Source organism: Mytilus galloprovincialis, chromosome 1 (assembly GCF_965363235.1).
Source record: "Mytilus galloprovincialis chromosome 1, xbMytGall1.hap1.1, whole genome shotgun sequence".
Lineage (NCBI taxonomy): Eukaryota > Metazoa > Mollusca > Bivalvia > Mytilida > Mytilidae > Mytilus > Mytilus galloprovincialis.
This window is the reverse complement of record NC_134838.1, coordinates 32,655,062-32,671,224: the sequence shown is the minus strand read 5'-3', so window position 1 is coordinate 32,671,224 and position 16,163 is coordinate 32,655,062. Positions and strand designations below refer to the sequence as shown.

The following is a 16,163-nucleotide window of genomic DNA, read 5'->3' as shown; positions in this document are numbered from 1 at the left end:
GGGAAATATGTGACATCTTTTCCCCTCTTTTTGCAATATTTTATAACAAATAAATGCAGATTGTTGCCATGGATACACCCAAAAGAAATTATATTTTACCATTTTATATACTGGATATAAAATCTATGGAAGATTCTGATTACATACATATGCCCATATATGACACAAACAGTAAGCTTGATATTGCAAGAAAGCAATGAAAATGGGATGGTAAAATTTATAAGGGCAAATTTTAATATTTTTTCCAAACTGTTTATTGCTACCTAAGGTTTAATACGTAATACCATCAAATCATAGTACGTCACATCCGGTTGACTTCTAAAAAGGGTCGAAAAAAGTTTTCCACTGAATTTGTACACCGTGAAAGATTTACTACCATACACTTATATGGAGGCACATATTTTTGTGATGAATACACATTATGTCAGCGGACCAAGTGCTATTGTGTCATTTGTCACTGCAAGAGGAGGTAACAATATTTAGTCAGCATTATGTTATATTGTGTCTTTTACAAAACTTTGAATTGTCGAAAAACTAAGGCTTTTCTACTGCAGGAATAGATTACCTTAGCTGTATTTGGCAAAACTTTTAGTAATTTTTAATCCTCAATGCTCTTCAACTTCGTACTTTATTTGGCCTTTTATAATATTTTTGATTCGAACGTCACTGATGAGTCTTTTGTAGACAAAACACGCGTCTGGCGTAAGTATTTAATTTGATTCTAGGTATCTATGATGAGTTGATTTGTCACCGAAAAGAAAAGTAACTAAGAATTAAAGTGTTCTTGTTGCTACTGGAGGAGATAACTGAAGGTGTTGTTGCACATGTATAAGTTTCTTAGGAAGAACAAAGGAAACTATCCTTATTCTTAAACCGTATCGTCACTGTATAGTTAATGACTTTTTTTGTCCTCTCAGTAAGTAAGTTTTGTGACTATGTTGTTCGCACCTAATCTCTGTATTAAGTATCATTTCAGTAGCTCCTGCATAAGGAGTACATATCTCTCAGTTTTCTATGTTGTGTTTTGTTAATGTTACCTGCCTCTAGGTCGTATTCCATGTTTTTGCCATTGCTATGTCAGGTTGTCATCGGATTATGAGTTCAGTAACTTTGGTCTCTGTATTTGAAATTACAACGCATGTATATGTATGCAAACATATAATTTATTTAAAAAAACAAAAATGAAAACTAACTAGACAAAACATAACACATTTTGGGAGGATAACAAAAAACTTAAATACAAGAAAACATATGTTGTTTTTGCAATACCATTATAAAATGTTTATAAATTATTTTTCTCTGTATGTCAACTCAATTAAATGAAAGGTTTCTTCTTGTCCATGAAATATAATTTTTAATAGACAGATTGAAACCCTAACACTCGAAAGGACAGAGAATATTTAAGTGCCTTAGTTGTCGGTAGTAACTTTGTAGAGCTGACTTGGAACAAACCTGAGCTATTGAAGTCACCAGTAAATGATATAACCAAGTCATATTTACAGGGATATGATGTAACCTTTCAAACAGGTAAATCATCTAGTTATGTCATTTCAACTGTCAAATAGACAATCTTTAATAAATTCAAAAATACATTGCACAAAGTTAAAATCTAGATAAAGTCATATCTTAGCGGCGCAAGAAACTCTTAATAGTTCAGCGGCGGAAAGATGAGATGAATGAAGGTGTATTGTGTATTTTCGGATCGAGAACATGTATGTACGTTTTGATATTATTGGACTAACAGTGATTATGTTTTTTATTCATTAAGATATAACTAATTATGTTTTGCTTCATACGGTAATGAAAATGTTAATCCTACATAATGTCGATACTATTTATTTATTTGGTGGCATTGTACAAGTTTATGCATTTTATAAAATGTTCATGACGACATTATTTTCTAAAGTGAAGGGATTGGATATTGGCAAAATGCAGGAAATGGATCCACAGATAGTTGACCCTCGTCGTAACACTACAGTTCTAAATGGTCTGACTGCTAACCAGAAATACAGGATTCATATGTGGGGAAGAACTGAAAATGGCCGTGGTGAAGCTTCATTTATTGAGTTAACAACAGCTGTTACTGCTAGCATGAGTAAGATAAGCATATGTTTTTATCTCATGTTTGAAAACTCTGTTTGTGTGATTGTTTTTTAAATTTTAAACTCACTGTTTAGAAACGTATGTATGTGATATAAAGACTTAAGACTTACAATGGCACGGGTATCACATTGTGAAATTTTGAATTTTTGCAGCAATTGATATCACAAAGTTTCTTACTGTTTTCTTGTAAACTATTACATGTATATTTAAAGCCTTGCTATGGATTATGAATGTACATCATATTTACTCAAAAAGAATATTTAATGTTTAAATCTCCAAAGGCTCAAACTTCAAATACGAAATAAACCTTCAAATTTTTATTTCAATTAGATCTTTATCAATGTTATTTATGTTGATAATGTATAAATTATGTAAAAAGAACTAAAATGTCAAGCGCAGTTGAACTAAGATAGGTTCATTTTTATTATATAAATAAGGCCGTTAGTTTTCTCGTTTGAATTGTTTTACATTGCCTTATCGGGGCCTCTTATAGCTGACGATGTGATATGGGCTTTGCTCATTGTTGAAGGCCGTACGGTGAGCTATAATTATTAATGTCTGTGTCATTTTGGTCTCTTGTGGACAGATGTCTCATTGGCAATCATACCACATCTTCTTTTTTATATTGGCTGTTGTTTTTATGTTCCTGTTTTGTCGTATAGTTCATCAAGTATTGGTTAACCCTGTCATTCAGGTTTTGCTTTTGAATGTAACTGATGAAAATGAATTATGAAAAGCGCATCAAGACAATACATCTAAAACCAATTAATTTATATTAAAAAAAAAGTCATACTAAAAGTAATTATATTGAAAGAAGTTGTAGTTATATTTTCTACAACATGATTGTTATATGTATATAAGTATCCAAATATTATGATGGTTTCATGCACAAAACAGGTAAGCTACAGCACAGAATGACAAGGAAATTCCTCGTAAGAAAGACACCGTATAAGAATAAAGGGCTCTCTGTTGATACGTGATTCTTTTTATCTTTAGTTGTACCTGTATTTTCTATCATCAATGCCAATTCAACATTCTTTAATGTTACCTGGACGACTATGTTAACCAGGAAATATGGAACTGTGGCTTTTGTTGATTATCTCAAAGAAGGTATGATTATTTTATTTTTACTAATGTAAGAAATCAACGGTCTGAATTTTACAGATTTAGAAGATTATTTTGTTTTTTGTTCCAAAATTTCATTTGAAGATATACAAAAATTAAGAAGAATAAATGAAATCAACTAACAAATTCCAAAACATCGTTATGTTTACCCTTACCTCATTTCATCAAAGACTTTAAACATAATATAGTAAAGTTTAGCCCTTCACTTCTAATAATGGCAGTACGATATACATTCTCAAAAACTGAAATATTTATTGAAAATGTATTATCAGATTATGTTATATTCATATATGTGTTATACTTTATTTCACTTTTAGTCCTTGTTCCCTTTACAATAAACACTTTTGATAATAACAATATAGACATTGTGTGACTGTAATGCCAATAGTGAAAAATACATTTGGATGGTTTTACTATAGGTGGTTCTGATTGGCAACAGTCACAACAGGAAATATCTAAGAACTGGATAGGTATAGCTAATCTTCAGTCAGGGACATCTTACGAAGTACGACTGTCTGTCACTAACTGTGTGAATACAGCTTCAAGCGACATAGATATAATCAAAACTAAAGGAATACGTATGTATAATGTATTTGAATTTAGAGCATATGTACTTTGTAGAACAATAATAATTCGCGTTTTTTTCATCGATATTGAGTTAATGTGACATTTATTTTGTTTATTCCATTGTAAATCACTTTTAAAATGTTTTTTAAAATTTTTATTTATCACAATGTAATGCTTTTAGCATCTCGTTTTATAAACTAAAGAACAATTCTTTTATCACTAATAGATTGAAGAAACACACAAATATGTCTATTTAAAAATTCTCCCAGTTACTGAGCTGAGAAGTTCAAAAACAATTTTGACAGATAAATAAATCATGTTACCAAGCTTTACATACCAGACATTACATATCCAACAGTTTATTTAGTGACGACACAAATAATCTTAGAAAACCATGTGCAATGCCTACATATTAGTACCTACAGGATTCATAACTGTATAGAAATATGCAAAAACATAATCAATATGAAGGCCGATTTAGACACTATTCGAAGATCTTATTATATCAATTAAGCTTAATATTTAAAGCAATGGAATCTAGGAAGCAAGACGAAGAGACATGATGTCTGTTTAAAACAAATGTAAAAACAGGGGACTAGTAAAACAAAAATTATAACATTAGAGCTACTGTCCATTATTATTTATGAAAGTAAACTTAATCGCTTTAAAATGCCGTTATGACTATTTCTATAATATTGTTTTAAACAGCAGCAGCATTTAGCTTGGGAGCAAACTTAAACTGGTTTGTTGGATTAGTAATATCAGTGTTGATTATTATTGCACTAGCTGCACTTATCTACCGGTTGTACAAAAGACGTCCTGAACCTACAAAAGAAAGACCGTACACAGGTATTTATAATATATGGGTTTTTACCCTAGTGATAATACATTCATACTTTTTATATACTCCAGGCAGTAATAAAAACAGAAACCTTACAATTTACGAAGTTTAGACATTAAAGATATAAGAGAACATATGAGGCAGTTGTATTTTTTGATTTATTAAGAACATGAAAATGGATCCCGAATACGTTTACAAGTAAATTAACAAAAATACCATTCTCCAAGGAAATTTCAAATGGCAACATGAAAAGCTCATACACATGAAACGAATGGAAAACAACTGTCGTATTTATAAACTGGTGAGGAATTACCGTATGTGGATAGTTATAGATTAAACCTGGTTCTATTGCTAAATCTCTCATATGATAGTTGCATACAATTCAATATAATATTAAAAACAATGTGTGAACACAATAAACAGACATAATAGGTAATAATATCATAATTAGGTGTACAGCAGTCAACATTGTGTTATAATCTTAACCACTGTCGAAACAAACAATGATGTCAACAAAGACAAACATATTGCATGTAGACAAAAGAACATAAGCAAAAAGGAAAGACAAGAATACAAAAATAACACTACAACACAACACCACATTGGCGGGATGCATAAATTACGTAAATCAGAAGTAGTAGATCGAGAAACAATATCAAAGAACACTGCACATAATTTCTACACTATTAAATAAACTCATGATATATTACACCAGTATAAATTTGGCATTTACGCAAGACGCGCGTTTCGTCTACAATAGACTCATCAGTGACGCTCGAAACCAAAAAAGTTTAAAAGGCCAAATAAAGTAACGAAGTTGAAAAGCATTGAGGACCGAAATTTCTTAAAGTTTTGCCAAATACAGCAAATAGAGCGTTCTTCATAAATTTGTTTAACGTTAGGGATGCAAGTCAGAAGGTATACTTTACCTTGTGTTTTTAACAGAAAATATCAGTAGTCTTATTTATTGTTCTAATATAACCCAACTGAAAGAAGGGAGTAAACGAGGTAAATATATGACACAGCTTACTATTTTAGTTTTAAAATCTTACAAAATCATGTCAAGCACTTTAAAATGACGTCAGAGATTTAGGTCAAACAATTATTAAAAGCAATGATACAAATTATATGAGGAATGTTACTTGAAATAGACAAGAAACAAATGAAACATTAATAACTATGTCTTTGTAGCTCCACCTCGAAGAAGAGATGATTATGAAGATGATAGAAGGTATGTTAGTCTCAAATCGGTGATCTTTTATTTACGTTATGTTGTATTAGAGTTGTTTTAATATATATTATATATAATTCAGGTGACGAATTATTTACCTGTTGTAAAAAGGTAATTATCAAAGGTACTAGTCTTATTTTTTTTTTATGCAGACGGGCGTTTCGTCTATTAAATACTCCCAAATGACGCTCGAATAAAAACAATCAAAAGGTCAAACTTAAGTACGAAAAAAGGTCATTTCGGACCACAAATTCCTAGAGATTTTGTCAAATACATCTTATGCAAACTATTCGCGAAACAAAGAATGTTTTTTTTTAATTTGATGGATGCTTTTTGTGTTTTTTGTATATGTTTGTTTGTCTTGAGATTTTAACACAGTGATGACTGCTATAACCATTTTTTGACTATTTCACCGATTATGTCTGTTTTGTTCACCCATCGTTGTAAAAATAACGGAATTTGATGAGACTGTCATAAAAGCGAGATGTTTAGTGCTATAAAACCAGGTTCAATCCACCATTTTCTACATTTGAAAATGCCTCTACCAAGTCAGGTGTCTATTCGTTTGATGTGTTTTGTCCTTTGATTTTTCTATTTGATTAGGGACTTTCCGTTTTGAATTTTCGTCGGGGTTCAGTATTTTTGTGATTTTACTTTTGATGTAATAAAATCTAGTTTAGAATACTCACAGAATACTTACTCCTCGACATAATTATAGCTTTGAAAAAATGCACACATACATGATTCAAAAATGAAATTTGGCTCTTTAATCGAAACGAAAAATGATAAAACGAATAAGCACAATGAACATGATGAACACTCAATTGATGTATAATATATTTGAAGAGTATTGCATATTTCGTCTATCTTGCTGTTCATACTAAATTTAACCATTTAACTATGGAAAGATCAGTTTCAGATATGAAGAAAAATCCGAATCTAAACAAAAATATGAGATTAAGGATTTTTTTTCTGCTTCTGATTTAGAATTTAAATTATTTTTAAACCAGATCACCTGAAATCACGCCCTGTGGTTTTGGTTGCTCAGTCGTTTTTGCTTTTGTTTTTTTATAATCTCGTAATGATAGCTCAAATTCATTCTTAAATTGCACTTTATTGTGTTATATGCTAGACACATCACATATGTTTGCACCTTTCTCCTTTTAATTTAATATGCATCTAAATATTTATGAGCTAAGACTCATCATTGTTTTACAGTACTCGGGACATTGTCCATAAGAGTTTCGGTTCATTGAACAAAGGATACGACAATTATAATTACAGAGACAGAGATTACCATGGTTACGACAGAGGTTATCGGGACGATGATGAATACAGTAGAGGTTCCTATGACGACGAAGAGTGGAAAGCCGACGATGACTTTCTTAGACGACGAAATGATGAAAGATATGATGATTATGATAAACGTTATGATAGTGATTATAAAAGGGCAGGATGATGATTACAATATTGATTATAGATATAAAGATGACGGAAGGCGTTACAGTACCGACCGCAGTGATAACAATCGTTATAGAAACGGCGAAAGAGACTTTCAGCCGAATTCAAGGCGTCCATATAGAACTCCAAGCTACGATAATAGATCATTGTCAAGTAACGACGAAGATGTAGACCTACAGGAACCAACCAAGTTTGGTGATGACGGTTACCCTGTGGATACAGAAACATCTGAAACACCGGGAGCTTCTAGTTTAGTATAGATTGTTTAAAACTTTAATATCTAACCAGAATGGAAAATGTATTCAGATTTCCAAATCTGAATGGTCCATGTAGTTGATACTTAATCCATCTTTTTTCTTTCAAATTTATTTTTATACATTAGAATTCCAATATATACATCAGAATTTACATATAAGTTTTAAATATTTTCATTTGTATAATACTTTTTTTCTAATCATTTAACCTTTTTTTATTTTTACATTGTTTCACTTTTCAACTTCCTTTTATGTTTACTATTGGTGCATTAGGCATAGATTACCTTAGCTGTATTTGACAACACTTTTAGGAATTTTGGATCTCAATGCTCTTCAAATTCGCACTTCATTTGGCTTTTCTTTTTTTCTTTTTTTAAACTTTTGGGAATTCGAGCGTCACTGATGAGTCTTTTGTAGACGAAACGCGCGTCTGGCGTATATATGAAATTTATTCCTGGTATCTATAATGAGTTTATTTAGTCTTTTAAAAGGTTCAAAATAAAAGTATCGAAAGTTATATCTTCTGTTGAATGAACTATAAGTTGATGATGATCCATAGAAGAAATTCTTCTGTTATTACATGAATCGTATAGATGTTTCGCACAAACTAGACGGCAAGTTGAATTTTAATTAATTCTAATGTTGAATTCTATTGATATTGTAACATAGTCGTCAAATATACGATTTTTTATTAAAATCTTAACTAATCCGAAAATAAATTCAATTTTCTTTGTTTATTTACGTAATGATTCGTTTCACAGCTCTTGTTTTAGTTAATTTTATTAAAATATGTTCATTTATACTACCCATACCGCAATTTCATAATACTCGTTGCCTTTTGTTCATAAACTTGACTCAATACTCGTAGTATACAACGATCACTTGAAACACCTAATCCAGGTTCTTGATTGGCTGATTTGTGAGTATGAGGATCTTACTCTTAACGTTATTAGTCTGTTTTGTTTTGTGATTTATTTTATTTTATTTACTGATGTACATTCCTAATAAGACGTGTCATTTTATTCTTCATTATAATTTTTATTTTACAAAACTAATAAACACTGTATGATATTATCCCAAATAAATCGTCCTCATTTGTGATACCATCCTTTAAAAGGGGTGAATAAGAATAAACATAAATATTGATTCGATTATAAGATTTCAAAACAAATTTCAAACTAATAAAGATATTCAAACGTGTTGAACTTTTAACAGGGTACGGAACTGGACCCGTATGCATAAAACCACTTTACTTTAGATATCCAATTGTAAATAGAAACTTATTGTAGGACATGCAGAAAATATCTTCCGTTCGGAACAAATCTTAACTTAAGTAGGTTTATGCATACGGGCCTTGATCACTAGCCGTTCATTGATGGAAATTGTGAAACACTGTTATTTTGTATATATATATCAATGGGCAAGAAGAATGCAATTAAGATTATCAGTTTTGTAATTTAGAATGACTTTTACATTATCGAATATTCTTTCAATGTTTTGATTCCTTTGCCTTTTTCGTATATCAATTACCTCCCCTAACAATATCTTTATGTTAATACATTTGATTTAAGAACAAAGTCTATTGAAACTAAGACTTGTAAATTTCGAAATAAAACATCGTGCGTGTGATTAAAAAACAACTTTTATTTCTATAGATATTTTAAGATGAATAAAGACAACAGTAGTATACCGCTGTTGGAAATTCATAAATCGATCAAGAGAAAAACAAATCCGAGTTACAAACTAAAACTGAGAGAAACGCATCAAATATAAGAGGGGAACTTCGACACAAGAGAAATACAACACTCAAATGTAACACACACAGAAACGAACTATAATATAACAATGACCATTTTCCTGACTTGGTACAAGACATTTTAAGAAAAAATGGTAGGTTGAACCTGGTTTTCTTTCTAGCCAAACCTCCCCTTTTTATGGCAATGTAAAATATAACAATATGATTACCATCCAAATAAAGGCAACAGTAGTTGACCGCTGTTCAAAAGTCGTGAATCGATTGGGAAAAAAACAAATCCGGGTTATCTATACTATTAAACGAGAAGACCTCATTTTTGGTGTCGCTTCTCCTCCTTTCACAATAAATTAATCATCATGCCTCTGTGTCCTATAGGTAACATGTATAGTCGCATTTGTCATCCATTCTTATGATCATTAAGTTTGGGTTATTTTGGGATAAAAAACGAAAAAGAATGCGTCCGGATATTTTCCCGTCATTGGACAAAACTTTAAGTCAGATTAGACTTCCGGTTTGTGTTTTTCTGTACTTCGAACATACAAAGACTATGAAATAAAGTATATGAATTTGCTTTCTGCTATCATTTTGAGTTCTAGCATGTATCATCCTTGCTTAACGTGTTTCAGTTTGGGTTATTTTGGGAGGAAAACGAAAATGAATAATATTTGCTATTTACTATCAATTAGTTTACAGTGGCGGATCCAGAACTTTTCATAAGGGAGGGGGGCGTTGACTGACCTAAAGGGGGGCGGGCGTTACTCTCATGCTTCCCCATATAATCTGTAAATTTTTGATTAAAAATGATTAATTAATGAAGAATCAGAAAAACAATTTAGTGAACTGGTAAATGGACAATTGGTCTCACTTCATTTAACAGTGAGCACATATCTGGTCAAGGTTTAGTTGCTCTGCTTTCTAAATTAAATTAAACACGTTTTTTATTGGTCAAGCAGTACAGTAATTTATATTGGATAAAAATTTCAATTTAAAAGTAGAACTCACTATTGATTTTCACTTTTCAGAAACACCAGAAAACAGGTAGTCAACATTTTTAATAATTTAGAATTTTTATGTTTAAATATGTCTTAGTTTGTCGTTGAAACTTCTATCAGCGTAGCCAATTTGTTAAAGAACATTGTGTTTCGTCGTTTGTTCTTTTTTCAAAAAGTTATTCTTGATTTGATTTGAGCTTTTCGTCGTTTGTTCATTTCTTCAGAAAGAATCATCGTTTATGTAAGGAGAATTATATATAGTATTTATTCAACTTGAGCATTTCGTCGTTTGTTCAATTTTTATCAACGCTTGTCGTCGTCGTTGAGAATTGTACAGCTTTTGTTACTTGTATTTAATATTTTCGTTAGTTATGGATCGTCCTAAGAGAAAAGTGGCGATAATAGACTATAAAAAATTTAATAATTTTGGAACTTCTGGTATAGATGACATGGCTTATGAGTATGTATTTCAGAAAATGGCCGATAACAACTCAGATCGGGATGAATTAGAACTGCATGCAGAGGAAGATGACATGCTTGATCTTATGTCAGATGATGAGAATAACAAGATGAATGAAGCCGCAGCATTGATCTTCACCACGCCCCTCAAGAAAAATAGCAAAGAGAGTGAAGAGTTGAAACCTCGGGAGTCCGATGAAGAGCTGGAATTAAGAGTCAAGCTATTAGAAGAAAAGAAACAAAGACTCAAGAGGGAGCAGCTCAACCAACGTATCAAAGAATTGGAGGCGGAAGTGGATGGGCTGTCAAAATCAGAAGAAAAGCCCAAAAAGAAATCAAAGAAATCAAAGGGTGAGATCACTTTAACAAATTTAAGAGCTAATGATAAATTAAATAAAGAGGTTAATGATGAATTGAAGAGGTTAGGTTTGGATTTTGACACTAAATTTAGTGGAAAGTCCGATCTCGCTGAAACTTCAAAAGAGAAAAACGTGAAAGTTAAAAGCGAAAAAGTAACAAATGAACAAGAGTTATTGCAGCAATTAAAAAAGATGAATTTAGCTAAGGGTTCTATTTCTAAAACTACTCAACATAAGAAAAAACATTTGGATTCTAAATCTCATGATCAGAAGGTAGTACAGTTGCCTGAATCTGTATTGAGAGGGAACAGTAGTACCGAGTCTGAATCTGAAACAAGTTCAAATTCCCAGCTCTGAGGATTCATCTGATTATGAATTGTCAGCGAAATTATCATCAAGGAAAAAGAGTAAAAAGTTAAAGTCAGGACTTAAAATAAAATCTGCAGATAAAGTTATAAATCCACAGTCTTTTCCACATAATTTTTTACAATATGAGTATGTGAGTAAGGATTTGGAGTTTAAGCAATTGAATTTTAAAATGCTTGTTGCAGGTGAACTTGAAATTATAAATAATTTCTGCAAAAATAAATTGGAAAAAGAAGGACGTTTAAAATTATTACAGAAAATCGCATACTTTAGCTCCATTTATAACTGGGCATCGGTTTTAGAATTTTACGCCGCTTGGTTAAGATTAATTGAATTAGGTAGAAAAACATGGTCTGATGACTCACAGATTTTGGAAAATGTTATGTTAAGTGGACAAAGTTTGCCAAAAGACGTGAGGCAAGCCAATTTTAGATCAGTGTCCAAAAACCAGAATGGTAAAGAGCAAATTTGGTTTTGTGTTAAGTATCAACGCAATAAATGTGAGCACAGCAACTCAACTCACACTACAGTTATTAGAGGTATAACTAGAACCGTGCATCACATATGTGCTTCATGTTGGCAAAAAGAACATATCCAAAGAACACACCCGGAGTGTTCAGACAATTGCCCAAATAAAAAAGCCTGACTACTAAACGCATGTTTACATAAGAAAGATCATTGTAAATTGTGTATTGCAGTTTTTGAAGTTATTTTACCAGAACAAAATTTTCTTTTGAATTTGCACAATTCCTTCATTGGCGTTCCAGGATATAATTTTGATTTATTTAAAGTTCCAGTTTATTCTAAATTATGTATTAAGTTTTGGAGACAAGAATTATTTGATTATAACGATCAAAAAATCTGTGATATGTTAGAATTTGGTTGGCCTTTAGGTTTTGATAGAAAATTTGAAGAATTTGGAAACAGTAAAATTGTCAAAAATCATACTGGGGCAAGAAATTTTGCCAAAGAGATTGATAAATATATTAAAAAGGAGGTAGGCTATGGTGCTGTACTAGGTCCGTTTGCATCAAACCCATTTAATGATCTTTTGGTAATATCTCCTTTGAATTCTGTGCCAAAAGCAAACTCGGAAGAAAGGAGAGTTATCATGGATTTGAGTTTTCCGAAGGGTAAATCTGTCAATGATGGAATTGATAAAAATGTTTATTTAGGTAAACATATAGAACTACATTATCTTAATGTGGATAATTTTATTGAAATTATTAAAGAAAAAGGGAAATTCTGTAAAATTTTTAAAAGGGACTTGCGCAGAGCGTATAGACAAATTCCAGTAGATCCAAAAGATTATAATTTAATTGGTTTTACCTGGAAGGGTCATTTTTTTGTGGATAGAGTTTTACCTATGGGTTTAAAATCTAGTGCTTTTATTTGTCAGTCAGTGACTAATGCTGTCAGATTTATAGCCAAAAAGCATGATATATCTTTGATAAATTATTTAGATGATTTTGCTGGTGCTGAAATTAGTGAAAAAGCAGATATTTCATATACAAAATTGAAATGGGTTTTAGATAGCTGTGGTTTGGAAGAATCTGTAGAGAAAGCTAGTAGTCCTTCTTACAGAATGAGTTTTTTAGGTGTCTGGTTTGATACGGAGAAAATGACTATGGAAGTCACTCCTGATAGATTATTGGAGATTTTCGACTTAGTTTCATTTTGGTTAAACAAAGACACAGCATCTTTAAAAGAAGTACAGTCCTTAATAGGAAAACTGAATTTTATTGCTAGTTGTGTTCGACCAGGTCGTATTTTTATATCAAGAATTTTAAATTTTCTTAGGGAGTTTAAAAATGAGGATTGTATTTTAGAGGTTTCCGTGGAATTGAAGCATGATCTTCTCTGGTGGTCAGAATTTTTGGAGATATATAATGGTGTTTCACTGTTAAATCTTCATGAGTGGACAGAACCAGACGAGTATATGGCTTCAGATGCATGTTTGGTAGGTTGTGGAGGAGTTTCGAATGGACAGTTTTTTCACTGTGTGTTTCCAGATTTCATTGTACAGCAAAGCTTACATATAAATGCTTTGGAATTATTGTCAGTTATTGTGTGTTTGAAATTGTGGGGACAGAGAGGCAGAAAGATATGTATTCGGTGTGACAATATGGTTTCAGTCCAAGTTATCAATCAAGGGAAATCAAGGAGTCGTTTTTTACAAGCTTGTCTTAGAGAAATATGTTTTATTTGTGCAATTAAAGAATGTGAATTAAGAGCTATTCATATAGACGGTATTGAGAATAGGTTACCAGATATGTTGTCCAGATGGAGTTTGTCAGATAGTTACTCTGTGCAGTTTTATGAAGCAATTGAAGGTAGAAATTTTCAACATGTTAATGTAGATTCAAATTTTTTCAGATTCTGTCACAATTGGTGAACTTAGTTTATCTGTAGATCTTCACATGCTTAAAACACAAGCACAAGAATCTTTGAAATCTGCACACGCTTCAGGAACTAGAAAAAATTTAAAGATACAGTGGAAAGCCTTTTTCCTGTTTTGTCATTTTTATAATCTAAAGACATTGCCTTGCGAGTTAAATACACTTTGCTTGTTTGCACAATTTTTAAGTAGATCATTCAAAAGTGTAGACTCAATCAGAAATTATCTGAATGGAGTTAAGGTGTTACATCTACTTTTTGATCTACCTTTTATTCATTTTGAGTCATTCTATTTTAGATTGTTTATGAAGGGATTAAAACGATGCAATCCTCACACAGTTCGGGCAGCTCTTCCAATCACACCTAGTATTTTATTAAAAATAAGGGAGGAATTAAATTTTGATGATATCAATAGTTACACTTATTGGTGCATTTTTCTTTTTGCTTTCTATTTGATTTGTAGAAAATCCAATTTGGTTGGGACAGTAGATGATAGCTCTAAATGTTTGCATAGAGAAAATATTTCAGTTTTTGAAGATTATTTACTAGTTCAGTTTCGTTGGTCTAAGACTATAGAATTTGGGGAGAGAGTTTTAGAAATACCAATTGTTAAAAATTTATCCTCTCCGTTGTGTGCTTTTAGTGCTTTTAAGGCCATGTGCGCAAAATTTCCTGCTTTAGCATCTTCCCCAGCTTTTCTTGTTTTATCTGGTAGAAAAACTAAGCCAGTGTCCTACAATATGTTACAGAATTTTTTGAAAAACATTGTGGAGAAAATTGGGTTAGATCCAACACAATATTCTTCTCATAGCTTCAGAAGAGGAGGTGCAACTTGGGCATTCCAATGTGGTGTATCTTCTGAACTCATTCAATTACAAGGGGATTGGAAGAGTGACGCCTATAAATTGTATCTTAGATATGGTTTAAATGATAAGATGCAAGTCTCGTCAAAAATGATGTGTCGACTGTGATATATGTTTTTTATTTGGTGTTATAATTTTATTAGTTAATAATTTAAATTATATTGTAGGTTTGAAGGCATGGGGTAAACCCAGTTTAGTTATTTCAGATTCAATTTTAAAGTATCTTCCAGAGATGAGGAATACGCAACTTCATGCCTTTGGGGGCCTGAGTTGTGAAATGCTTTTAAGGAAATTAAAAAACAGGGTATTCACCTGGTACCATTTTAATAATATAATTGTACATGTTGGTACAAATGATGTATTTAATATAAATGCTAATTTATTTGAAAAATACATTCGTGATATTATACATGAATTGAGAATTTGTAATCCAGATTGTGTTATTATTTTATCTTCTGTATTACCCAGACCATGTGATTTTAATCAGTCTGAATTGTTCGTCATTAATTTTAACAATGTACTAAAACAGTTGGCTTCCTCTCTAACTGATGTCAAATACATGCAATGTGAGAAGACTTTTTATAGTAGAGTGAGAAAGCCAATTAACACTTTGTTTACAGTTGACAAATTACATTTGTCCACCACTGGTCTTAATAAGGTTTTTAGCTTTATAGCTAATACTCTTGCACATGTTTAAATCCTTTAAGGTAGAATGAATTTTATTTGTGTTTGAAACTTGATTAAGAATTTAAAATTCAAATTTACTGGTAAATTGCAGCTTAATTTTAGGAGAAGGTTTACTCTTAATCTCCGCACGAGAGAGAGTAGACTTTTGATCCTGTTTTTTCTATTATTCTAGAAGGTTTACACTGTTGACTCTATCATGCATCCTTGTTAGTACAAGGGTTAGTACACCTGTCCTTGTGATGGGGGATCGAGGTTCGAGTCCTCGACTTGGATTATAGAAGATGGTGTAGACTCACTCTCTTATTATTTTAGAATTATTATAAAAGTTGCAATTTGTAGTTTCTGTGATTTGGTTATTTTTTTGGCGGACCTTCGGTTTGGCGGGTAAGAAATTTATATTTCATTTGTATTTCATAGAATTTTTAATTTGTTATGCTTCATTCTTTAAATTTATGAAGATACTACTTAGTAGTTCTTTAATTCAGTTTATTTGTCAGTTATAATCTATGATCACTTTGTATTTCATTTGTATTATATTCTTGACATATGTATATATATGATTATGACTACCTGCTAAGCCTAAATAAAAGTTTTTATTTAAACGGTATTTTCTTCTGAATTAATTTGTAAATTTTTGATTAAAAATGATTAATTAATGAAGAATCAGAAAAACAATTTAGTGAACTGGTAAATGGACAATTG

At 31.4% G+C, this 16,163-nt stretch overlaps 3 protein-coding genes across 3 annotated transcripts; all 3 read left to right on the top strand.

Moving 5' to 3' along the window:
- The first annotated feature begins 1,356 nt into the window (after positions 1-1,356).
- On the top strand, positions 1,357-9,173 carry LOC143081853 (uncharacterized). Its single transcript, XM_076257527.1, has 7 exons — positions 1,357-1,527; positions 1,907-2,095; positions 3,100-3,213; positions 3,648-3,806; positions 4,504-4,644; positions 5,828-5,867; positions 7,086-9,173. The coding sequence occupies exons 2-7, from the start codon at positions 1,930-1,932 to the stop codon at positions 7,324-7,326; spliced, it is 861 nt and encodes a 286-aa protein (XP_076113642.1). The 5' UTR covers positions 1,357-1,527; positions 1,907-1,929; the 3' UTR covers positions 7,327-9,173.
- A 947-nt stretch (positions 9,174-10,120) lies between these two features.
- LOC143071746 (uncharacterized) lies at positions 10,121-15,636 on the top strand. Its single transcript, XM_076246284.1, has 2 exons — positions 10,121-11,140; positions 14,942-15,636. The coding sequence occupies exons 1-2, from the start codon at positions 10,702-10,704 to the stop codon at positions 15,469-15,471; spliced, it is 969 nt and encodes a 322-aa protein (XP_076102399.1). The 5' UTR covers positions 10,121-10,701; the 3' UTR covers positions 15,472-15,636.
- LOC143071751 (uncharacterized) lies at positions 13,805-14,968 on the top strand. Its single transcript, XM_076246298.1, has one exon. The coding sequence runs from the start codon at positions 13,935-13,937 to the stop codon at positions 14,880-14,882; it is 948 nt and encodes a 315-aa protein (XP_076102413.1). The 5' UTR covers positions 13,805-13,934; the 3' UTR covers positions 14,883-14,968.
- Positions 15,637-16,163: the final 527 nt, after the last annotated feature.